The sequence below is a fragment of the Thermobia domestica genome, chromosome 5, assembly GCF_964235325.1.
Source record: "Thermobia domestica chromosome 5, izTheDome1.hap1.1, whole genome shotgun sequence".
Taxonomy (NCBI): domain Eukaryota; kingdom Metazoa; phylum Arthropoda; class Insecta; order Zygentoma; family Lepismatidae; genus Thermobia; species Thermobia domestica.
Genome location: NC_137458.1, coordinates 89,529,116 through 89,541,354, shown reverse-complemented (window position 1 = coordinate 89,541,354; position 12,239 = coordinate 89,529,116). Strand labels below are relative to the sequence as shown.

Sequence of the window (12,239 nt, the reverse complement as noted above, 5' to 3'; positions counted from 1 at the left end):
AGTGGGAGGTTCCGTTTCCTATAAATTGGTTTGTTTGTATGAGGGGGAATAGAGAAAGCCGTTTGTCTAGCATTATCGTTCGGTCTTGATTGGAACTCATTATACGATCTTTTTCCTACTGATGGTGGGTATCGTTTAACATGCTTTAAATCTAGGGTATGAATCACACCGTGACGATGCCCATATGTACCTTTTGGGATTGTAAACCATAGATCTTCGACATGTTTCCCGTCTTTATCTGCTAGTTCCATGTATTTGGAATGAATGGTTGTGACATATTTGTGCAGGAAATCTATCCCTAAAATAACGTCATAGGCGCAAAACTGTGGGTCAACTATAGCTACGTCTAGAAATCTTCGTTTGGTTGTTTTCAAGTGATCCTTGAAACAACACGCTATTCTCACCACAGGAATGTAATCCGTGGGCTGGGCACCAACCCCACGAAGCTTAACATAACCCTTCAGTCTTTCCGTTAGTGGAAATTTTGGGGGTAAAAGGGTTTTTGAAGCTATCGAAATTTCAGAGCCAGAATCGATAAGAGCTTGCGCCCAGCGGTCTCCTATTTTTATCTTGACTGTACAAAGCTGCGCCTGCCCATGGCCAAGGCCATAGGTATTTTGGTGATTGTTCCTATACGTTTTGTAACCCGGTTCTGCTACTACTTCGTCTGTGTAACAAGAACTAATCTGTACAAATCCTGGTTGGTATTGTTCTTTAATGCATGACCAGTCCGAGCGGTCATTTTCCCATAATACGTCATGGCTAATTCTCTGACTAACTAATCTTTGTGCCCTTGTGAAATTTTCTAAGATATTGTAGGCACTGTTCGAGATTATCGCAATCGTCTACTTCAAGCATCAGCTTATTGAGGATGTCCGGCAACAAACTCATTCTAAGTTTACTCATCAATTCACTTTCATTAACCCAACCTCGTAAAAATTTCAAATCCTTTATTAACTTATAAATGAATGCTAAAGTACTTTCATGGGGTTGTTGTTTTCTTGTATCAACGTCATATTCTAATCTTGCAGTATACTCAATACTAGGGAAAGCCTTTTTAAGTTTTTCCTTCATCTCGTTATAGTTTAAAGGTAAAATGTTTGCTAGGTCTACTAGATAAAAGGAGAAAGCTTCCCCTTTCAGACAGTAAGGAAGGTAATTTACTATCTCTAGAGTCGACCATTCATATATGCTAGCCACTAATTCATATTCTTGCAGAAAAAGTTCCACACACTCATATCTATTACCAGAGAAGGAGGGAATTTCAACATTTGGATAGATCTTAAAGACTTGTGGTTTAGCACTAATAGGAGAATTTTGATTGTCACCCTCGGGAGGAGGGTTGCTAACTTTGCCTGTTACTACTGTATCCGTAAATTTAGGTTTCTCAAAACTATATGGTATTGATGGTTCTGTAACCGGACTAGTCTTAATTTCTTGCTCAGATTTTAAATTTATACGAGGCTTATCCTCAGGATCTACTTTTAAAAAGGACGAAAAATTTGATTCTTGCTTGTCAGAGGTCTTATCGTCACTTGAAGAATGTGAAACGGGCTCATCTTTCAGATCTAAGGACCTGTCTAAAGAAGCCGAGGTGTTGAAGTTTTCAGAAACGGACCTATAGTCGGTATCAGTTACACTTCTATTTTCTAACTCGGAGGTTTGTTCTGAACTAAATTCTGAGGTATAAGATCTATCTTGTTCGCTGAATGCTGATTTTTCGGTCTTTTCCCCTTCGCTAAACTCTAATTTCTCCATGGGGGCCATGGGTGTAACTACGCTACTAGGTGGCAAAATGAACACTATCTGTAAGGGATTTAACTTTTCCTCTTGTTGGTACTTTTTCATTTCTTTAGTCGCAGGTGATTCACTAGGTTCATTATAGGAGCTAAATTTAGAACTGGTACTAGCTGAAGGTTGTAAATCACTATTCTTAACAGTATCAGTTAGTTTGTTAGACTCTCTTTGGGTTGGAGAAGTTGAGGGATCGTCTCTATTTTCTACTTCATCTAAACAAATTACAGACGCACCAAACTCCGCGTAATCAAAGATTTTACCAATATTTTCATTTATTCTACTTTCAGACCAGGAATCGCTATTTTCTTTTTCTTCCTCTTCAATTTGCTTCTGGTGGTCAGAGCAAACTGAGGGGAAAACATCATCACTTTCCTTCTCTTCGCCTAACCTTCTCTCAACTGGAGCAGGGGCGACGAGGTCATTTCTCTGGTCAGTGTACTCTGTGGGAGGGTCTTGGTTCGCTGCTCGGGGAGTAGAGACCGTGGGAGGATCCCAATGGTCATATCGGAGTTCTTCCTCGGAGTTCCACGAAGGTTTTGTCTCATCCTCCATGGATGACGCAGGAGGAGACTCCGGGTTGTCGTCTTGTAGTTTCGCTATTTCTTCGTTTTGTAATTTCTGTAGTTCGTAACCTAACCAATCGTCTTTCAACGATTCACCCCCATCTGAATCTGCACTACTAATATCTCCGTTTGACCGCCTAACTTTACTAACTACACTGAGTACGTTATCTATACTGTCCAAATATTGCAGTTTCTCTTGGAGGGTGAGGCTGTCTTCAAACATGACAGGGTTGGTTTGAGTAGCAGTTGTCCGAAGAACCTTAAGTTCACGGTCTGTATCAATCCGGATCATTTTAGGAAACTTATATTCGGTCTGAACACTAACATCTTTCTTTTGAAAAACGTCGGTCTGTATTTCCATATCAAAATTTCCAACTACATTTTCCTCAGGTAATAAATCTTCAAAGGGGGCTGAGGGGTCCGCTTGAAATAAAATACCTAATTTCTCTTCTTCGTCACCTTGGCGACGAACAACTGTGACCTGTACTTTCTTGTTTCGTAGTTGTTTAGTTAAAGGTCGAATTAAGTTTCCTACTGCTGGGGACAGTTCTGTTTGTAACGAATGCTTAATCTGGTCTAATAACGCTTCATCGTTAGATTGTGACAAAGAGCGCGATTCATTTTCATTATTCTCGTCAGGGTTCTCAATTTTCGTTTCCCTTGGTTCGGTTCCTATATTTGCATAAATTGGCTCTTTATTCGTGAAAGCCTTGGGTTCGAGACCAATATTTTCGTAAATTGGCTCTTTATTCATTGATGTTCGTGATTCAGTATCTAAGTTAGCATACATGGTTCTAGGACCGATCTCGGCATAAACCGTTTCATCACTACTACCGGCATAAAAAGATTGAAAGGTCGGTCTTTGCATTTCTAACGGCGTTCTAGGATCTGACGGTTCGTATTTTATAGGAAAATATAGCGCTACCGGGCTATCTGGTCCTTTTGATACACCAATGTCTTTATTTTCTGAACTTAACACTAAGTCACTTAATCTATTTTCCTTATCAGCTAACTTATTATTATCTAAGGGACTTTGGTTCGAGGGGACATCAGGTATTACACCTGCTGTTGTTTCTATCTCAATTGTTGCCTGCGGGCATTCCTGACCTGCAGTTATTAGTTCGGCTACCTCTAGTTCATCTTTTAAATTTATTTCATTCACTAGAGTTTTTTGGATCTACCCCCGGTGGGGTCTCGTCCGTATCTGAATTCACATATATCGTCCTAGGAGCTGGCATTGGTTTTTCACTTGAACCAACACTTTGTATTTCTATATCATTTCTAGTCGGGATAGGACTAGACGCGGCCAGCGGCGTTAGATCGCAGCCACTCGCCGGGGCACCTGGAGTAGGAGGACTAGCGGTCGCTGGTTCACGATATCTGGGCTGACTCCAGGTATCCAAGTATCTCGGTAATGGATTCTTTTTCCAACGACCAAACTCAGGAGGAGAATGCCCGTGGACTTATTTTATTGCACTCAATACAATAATAATTATTCCACCGATCTAAAATATAACGGTGCTTGCCCGTGGGTGTCTTAGGACAATGCGATTGCCCTAAATCTAATAGCTTGTCTTTTATTTTCTGCGCGAAACTCATTTTTGATGAATAAATCTGTTTTTCTTTCAAGTCAGTGGCCTCTCAAACCAGGGCAGTGGGTAATCAACCTATTTCCTCTGATATAGTAAGAATTTAATCATAGATAGCTACTTCCTTCGGAAATACTACGTCAGATTGTTACGTATTATGAGACTTATTATTATTTCAATATCTTCATTTAACTTCCTTTGAACTTGAAATACTCAACTTCCCTTTCTTTATAAATTTTTGCTTTACTTTTTAGAACGGAAAACGGAAAGTGACTAGACAGCTGTTTATAACAGTTAATGCCTATTTGTTCACTTATGAGAAGTTTACTTTTTACTTCTATTCTTTAACTTGTTTTCTTTTTCTTTTCTTTTCTTAAAAGAACTTCAACTTTTTTTTTAACTACAAAACATTTTGCTTTTAAATTCACAAGGGGGACTTCGATCATCCAACCATTGGTTCATGTACTTGCATTTTAATTTTAGGTATTGCATTTGCATAAAGGTGAGTTTTAGGCAGTTATTCCCAGGCAGCCGTCGGGCTTGCACCCCTAGTACAGAGGGGCCCTGCTGGACCTAGAGAATAAGATACCTGTGACCCCCAAGCTTTGCATGGGAAAGGATTTTAGACACTTATCGCCGGACAGACTAGTCGAACTTTCATCCCGTAATACGGGCGGTTCTGCTGTCTTAGAGATAACCTGCCTGTGATCCTCCCCAAATGAGTGGTAAAGGTATTAGCCACTTATCGCCGGACAAACTAGTCGAACTTTCATCCCGTAAAACGGGAGGTTCTGTTGACCAGAGATAAAACTGACTGTGACCCTACCAAAGCGAGCAGAAGCATAAGCAGACTTAAAGTTTTGCAAGTACATGAGACAAGAGCTGAATTCCTTTTTAACACTCGCGTCCCGATTTTCCATTTCCCTTACTACACAAGAAACGTCGTGAGGTGAACTGAGTCTTGCTCTGCGGAACCTAGCAACTATTCCGCTGACTTATAACAACTTAAAGCGAGAGAAGTTGAGAATAAAAAATTTTTCGTCGCCACTTCACTACTTGTGAAACGCACTATTTAGAGCAGAAAAAATTATATTTGTATATCAGAGTCAAAGGCTGAACACCGCCTAGGCTAAGTACGCCACTGAACTTTACTGACTTTACATATTACAGATAACCCACTTGACTAGTCAAAAGAAAACTTTGCGTACACTTTTCACTTTTATCTAGTGAAAGCTCTTCGGTAAAAAAAAATCACTCCCGATTTGCTAAAATCGCGTTTTAGGACAACTGAGATAGTTGGTTCCCCTATAAAGTGAATGAGCACCAGAGATTTGCTTAGAGATTCAAGAACACGCAGTTGGCTACCCGGCGAACACCGAACACCATAAATTGTTATATATGTGATGTTTTGTTGTTCTGAGATTGGCGTAGCAATTGTGTACACTTTCTTTTGTGAAATCGTAATTGAGATCACTTCTTCACTCTCCACCCAGTATTACAAAGTTGGTTCGGAGTCCAACTCCCTATTAGCCTCGGTCTCGAAAAACGTCTTCGGCTTACTGGTTCGAAGATGATGGGAAAGTGCACTATCAGTGGTAGAGCTTGGTACTAGGAATCGAAACCCAGGTAACACATGAAGACTGTGAGTTGAATCTAATTAGGTGGGTTTAGCTTGACTAAATCAAAGAGACCGTTACATTTGACTATTTATTAAGAAAAAAATAAAAATAAAAATACAGATGAATTTTACAAAATCGGTTACTTGGAATGACAACTTGGAAGTTAGACTACATTACTTAAGTGGGAGCACAACCCCTATAATACTCAATGGGTGCTAGAAGGATTTATGCTAAACCGCGATTTATTGAAAATAGTGAAACATGAACTTCGTGCATCGCAACTTGCATTGGCCCGAAGGGAAAACTATTAAGTCTCGAAGGGGGAATTTGGGTCTCAGATTGAAGGGACTTCGTATTCGTTATTAAACATTCTCAAAGTGCTACTACAAATCTCAAAGTGATCATCTCTAGTTGAAGGGGGAACTTAGAAAAAATTAATCACATACCTGTTGTTATACTAAGCGTCCGGAGCTAGGGAGCACACACACTCGATGATCGTCGACTTCAGAATCAACCGGAGCGGCGAGCAGGCCTCGCTTATAAAGACGTTACGTCCCACGCATTTCTGCCAGTTCTGACGTAGCTCGAAGGCGACGTCACGAGCCTCATCGAGCATGGGAGAGACTTCTTCACGCGCATGCTCAATAGTGGTTAAGACTTCTAGGTTTTTTCTATGATTTTTCTCTATCACGCCGGAATTGAAATTCCTATTTTACATTTATTTTTAAGTTTTTTACACCTAACTCTAACTACATAATAGGTTGCATGTCTTTATCACTTGCGTGGTATTTCCTAAATATTACATCTAGGACCCGGCTCTGTGACCTGAGTAAAATCAAAGCCAGGGTCATACCACTATTCCATGCGTGTGGTTTGGTGTCAATGAGGCATCAGGTTGATAATTCAATCTGGACCTCACCTGACTCCGTTCTCCCTATTTCTCTTTCCCTTACTGCACACACAATTTGAAACGCGCGGGCGTCTCGCCCTATAATTTGGAGTCCGGCCTAGGACTTCGAGGCACAACTGTGTAACAGTATATACAGTCATCACCAACCACCTCTTAACCAAGACACCTTACAGTACAGTAAAAGAGAGCGCGGACACACACACGAACGCCGCCAACAAGTTTCAGCCTGTCAAATGATCAGGTGATTGGATCGTGGGCACTTGAGTGAGGTTTACGCATTGTTGCCAGATCCAACAAGTACAACTTGCTTAACGACGGCAGCAAAACCGTTGTTACACTTCTTTGTATATTGCTATTATAACAACAACGCAATTCATTTGTTCCCTAAGTACGTGTGACATTTACTCCTTCGAAATTTCTTGACAATACAGTCATCCCATGGGAAAAAAAACTTTTTTTGTGTCGATGTGTTTAGAATATAAATTGTTGGTTTCAACATATATTTTATGATTATATTTATCCGAGGATTGCTAGTGCAGTTATTTATTGCAGGATTGCAGTTCAAAGGATAATATTTATTCTCAGTTCGGTCTTCTTGATGTCACATAATGTTACCAGTCTTAGAATGACTTTTCCAGCCTTCTTTTCAGTTATTTATTGCAGGATTGCCAGCTGTAGGCAGAAAAAAGTAGGAATTTTGCAGAAAGGGAATTTTTCGTGCAATATTTCAGCGCATAAAATCCTCCACCCCAGTACAGACTACCGAAATGATAGTTACATTGTCTAAATGTATGGTCCTATAGTTCTGTTCGGCATACAGAAGTCAATATTACATTTTTAATGTACATGTTGTAAAGGTAGGGAAAATTTCGGTATTTCGGTAGAAAGGATAATATTTTTTTTTTCACAGTTCGGCTCGCTTCGATCATGACGACATTTGCAGAAAACATTCCCAATACTGACAGGTTACTTTTCATATATAAATCATAATTTTACTATTGCAGGGTTGCCAGCAAAAAAAATAAAAAATTGGATTTTCCTCTAAAAAGGGATAATTTCGAATATATGGGTATATAATTTCCCAACGGTACCGGTTACCGGAATGATTGTTAAATTTTCGGAAAGTACGGTCATCGTCGAATAGAAAGAGCTATAACACATTCCGCAACGGTAAATAGGGACGTAATTATACGTTCCTGAGTAAAACCTAACAAAATAAATGTGAATAACATGAATTTTTAAGGTAAATTCCACATTTACTGGCAACCCTGAGCTTTCAGCTAATTTGAAGTGTGATATTCGTGTTCAGCGCCTCGAAATCTATAAAGATTGGCTACTTTCCTTTCTGTAGAAAATAAAAAGTGAAAATTTGTTGAGCAGTGTAATACAACAGCAATTGTTTTCAATAGATGAAATTACAACACGCTATCGACAGCTCTTAACGGAAATCGCATTAGTAAATGTTTAAACTTCATCGCTGCAAATGAATGCAAATGATAGAAAGAAAGTTTATCTTATGTACTAATTCTTGTGTTCAGTTTTCTGGAGTTGCATTACACTTAAATTATGTAATTACAATTACTTTTTGATATTTCAGGTACCGATAAATATCGATGTAATGTTATCGAAACAAATCAAAGTAACAACTACATTAAACATTTTCCAGATATACGTCACCTTTAAGCCATACAGTAATTCCCATTAACATTTTCATTTCTCCGAAAGGGTTTGAAATAGTACATTGTTGTATTATCATTATGATCTTTACGTCTACTGAAAAGCATCTAAAGTACTTTTGAAATAGATCTGGTTTTACAATAAATATGTTTATTTATTTGAAATCCCCATATTATGATTATAATATTTGACACTCTAGTACTTTGAAATATACAGTGCCCCGTTCGTCTCTCTTGCGCTATTAGGGGGGCGCGGTGGCTCAGTGGTAGAGCGTTCACCTCTGGTGCTTGGGGTCCCGGGTTCGATCCCAGCCCCCGCCAAGTGAACTTTGTGGTGGACAACACCGTGCTCGTGGGTTTTCTCGGGGTTCTCCCGTTTCCTCCCACTTTCTTCATTCCACCATTTCACTCATCTCTCATTATCACCGTCTCCTTTAGCCTAACCGGCATAACCGTGGGACGTAAATCTTAAAGATTTCTTTTCATTTTTTCTCTTGCGCTATTAGTATGGAACGAATCTCTCAAGCTGGGATATTTACGATACTGTAGCCTCGTTAATTTTAAACATTGAATAATGAATGAAGTATCTATCTTAAGCTTTCGTTCAGCCTGTAGATTTACAGTATGTAATAATCTGACATATTTAATCTTACAATGGAAAAAATCAACTTTATGTTGGGTTGGCAAGCCTGTTAACCTGGTGGAATTACAAGGTGCCTCAGACAATTTATACCAGTCAATATTTATGTTACATAAAGTTACAATGGTTTTGTTTAGTCATTTAGAAATTAAAGATCTGTTTTAAGATAAATGATCCACCTTCTATATGGTAACAGTTAATGCGTTAAGTATTTTTTTGTTGCAAATTATTTTAAAGGCGTTAAGAATTTAAAGGCGGAATCCAAAAACAAGTTTCGTTGCCATCAGAAAATTCGATTTCACTTGAACTATTTGTTACGGATCACGTATGCTGTATGATTTCGAAGTATCCTTCTGCATCACTCTCCTCATGACTATCTTCAGAACTTCCCTCAGAAGATAAATCTCCTTCTTCTGCAAGCCACTCAGACACAACTTCTCTAAAGTTACTATCTTTCGGACTCACTGAATCTTCGGTCTTCCTTTTCCTGAACTCATCTTTACTGGGAAGTCAGCGTGTCTTCAAACTTACACCAGATTACACTCGAACGTAAAAATGTAAAACTAACTTCACCTGAAGTAGATTACTTCCCTTATGTCATTAAAATTATGAATAAAAGAGGTGCATTATTGGCAAGCAGGTTCATAAATACGTTCATAATCTCAGAAACTAAGAGAAAAAGGGCTACACAGAGAAAAATCACAAACAAATATAATGAGTTTTCTTTATAGTCAAGTAGACATATGAGTCTTCGTTTGATAGACAAGTATTAAGATTAAATGTTAACATAATAAAATGTTAATATAAATGTTAATAAAATGTTCAATCATCAACACAATTTACAAAACAGTTGTAAAAACTTAAGTCTATGTGTAAATGACAATAAAATGCATTTATCTAACAATGTTCATGTATAGCATTACTAATAATGAATTATTTCTTGTTGGGATCTGGGAGACCCCAGGTATGGACACTTGGAGTAGTGATACAAAATAACAGAAATCTCGGAAATTATTGCTTGCACAAGGCTAAAATTACGTAAGTTACAAAAACACATTTAGATTTTAGATGTAACGAAAGATGAAGATTTGATGCAGATTTATTATACCACAAGGCACTTTAGTTATCTCTATGGAGTCTGTCAGACACCGCATATCCGTTCTAGGGTTAATTGACGATAATTCTACAACTACATTTAACATTATAATTGGTAATTTAAAGCTAATATGCATTTTTAACTGTTGCTTTTCTCTTCTCTCCACAGTATCATTTGGAGGTGTTGGAAGTCTGTTTTTAGGAATCAGTTTGGTTTCTTTTCTTGAGTTTCTGTTCTTCTTCACTTTCCAAGTAATCTACATTGCCTTCTTCAATTTTAAACAGAAAAATAAAGTGGGGTTGCAGTTTGAAGTACAAAGATTGCAAAACAACATAAGAAGAGGAAAAGTTGTCTTTATAAACAATCGTTGGGTTTACATGCCAAACCTTGAGCCTAGAAGAAGTAACTCTGTTGAGCACCTAGAAGTGAAAATAAGGTAATATTTTTCATTTATTACTTATAAACAGTACATATAAAACCCTTGTGTCAAGTTACATCATGTTACAAATTGCAAAAGTAAGAGTCTGTAAAATTTTTCTCTCCTAGGTTCATATGGTCCAAAACTAAATGCTATTCTTCAATAAAGATATGTCTTAAATTTGCCATACGTTGTTTAAAACTTAAGGATTTTGTTACAATATTATCATTTGCTAATATCTAATGCTCACTAAGCGACCTCGCTTCCATCCCCAGTGGGAGCTAGAAATGTTTTCGTTTCTACTCTCTGTTGAATGCCTCTCTAAGTTTCTTCAATTTCCTTTAAAATGGTAATCTGCGGAAGCGAAGAAATTTGATACTGCCTATATCAACATTATGAGTGTCGAAGTAAACGGAAATGTATGGAACGTTTACATCACTTCCATGAATGCCGATGTTAAGAAAATACAAAGCCCTTACGTAACCTTTACAAAAGAGGAAATTAAGAAAGTGTAGAGCCTTTACATGACCTCCATTAATGCGAAAGTCCAGAAAATGTAGAGCCTTTATGTCATCTCCATTAATGCGGAAGTCAAGAAATTGTAGAGCCTTTAGTTCATTTGCATGAATGGTGAACCAAAGAAAATTTACAACTTTTAGATCATGTCAATGAATGGTGAAGTCAAGAAAGTATAGAGCCTTTACGAGGCATATTCAAGTTACAATACCAGTCTTTTTTCTCACTAACTAATCACACGAAAACTACGAAACTTGTGTTACTTCTCCACGTAATCTGCATGCAATCGTACACATTTTTACTTCGTCGATACCATATGTTCATGACCGCAGCGAACGTTTATTTCAACCATTGGATAATCTCTGATGCAATAGTAGCACGGTTAGTGAATGTACAACCACGGAGAGTGCTTTTTCATCGTTGAAAAGAAGAAAAAGTCGCTAGGAGCTAGGTCTCGTCAGTAGAGAGCATGTAAAATTTCTTTCTAAGTTGTTTTCACGATGAAACTACTGGTGCTTCTTCTTGTTGGAAGGGTACACGTGCAGCCCATTCCGGCCGGTTCTCATGCAATTATGAACAGAGCTGCTGCTTCATAAAGAATTCTCTGTAGGATTCACCTGTTACCGTTGTGTCCTTTGGAACCCAATTAAAAGGATTACTCAATCACAGTTCCAGAATATGACCATCATCATTTTTGCAGCACTGGTGCTTACTTATTGTTCTTGTTCATAGTGGTTAATCTGTGTGCTTTCATTGACCATGACTGGTGCTTGTTTCCAGGTTTGGAAAACGGCATTTTATATATCATCCATTGTCACAATCAATTAAAACAAATTCCCATTCATGTCGTCATCACGCGTCAAAATTGCGTAAGAACATGTCAGGCGCGCAACCTTATGGTCGTCCATTAGCATTCGCCACCTGGTGGACACTTCACGTTTTCAGATCTTCATACAGGATTGTGTTGACAGATTCTATAGAAATGCCAACTTTGCAGGCAATGCGTTCCACAGTCATTCGGTTCTCCTCCAAAACAATTTTCTTCATATGTTTGATCATGTCGTCAGAAGGCTTCTGCGAGGCCCCGATTGCCATGGATTGTTGTCACAGAACGTTCACCCTTCTTTGAACTGTCATACCCACGATAGCACATTAGATACACCCATGACACCATTATCTCATGTCTCACTCAATCGGCGATGAATTTCAAGCGGCGTCACGCTAAGCAAATGGAGAGAGCAACTGATTACACGCTGTTTTTTTATGAAAACGTTGCAATTTTACAAGTATCGTAAATATCAAAAACCACTGCCACTAGAGTTTGGTGTTGCCACCTCTGTCACGTATTGACAACGAGTGATCACGGATCTGTTACTTGTTCTGAAGAAAAAATTGGAGGTGTTATAACTTGAATG

The 12,239-nt window shown here is 38.4% G+C and overlaps 1 protein-coding gene across 1 annotated transcript in view; it reads left to right on the top strand.

Moving 5' to 3' along the window:
• LOC145685161 (uncharacterized) overlaps positions 1 to 10,330 on the top strand; it is a 64,556-nt gene extending 54,226 nt beyond the window's left edge. Inside the window, exon 5 of the mRNA XM_081757514.1 lies at positions 10,059 to 10,330. Coding sequence (XP_081613640.1) covers positions 10,059 to 10,330 — 272 coding nt within the window. The remainder of the gene's footprint in view (positions 1 to 10,058) is intronic.
• Positions 10,331 to 12,239: the final 1,909 nt, after the last annotated feature.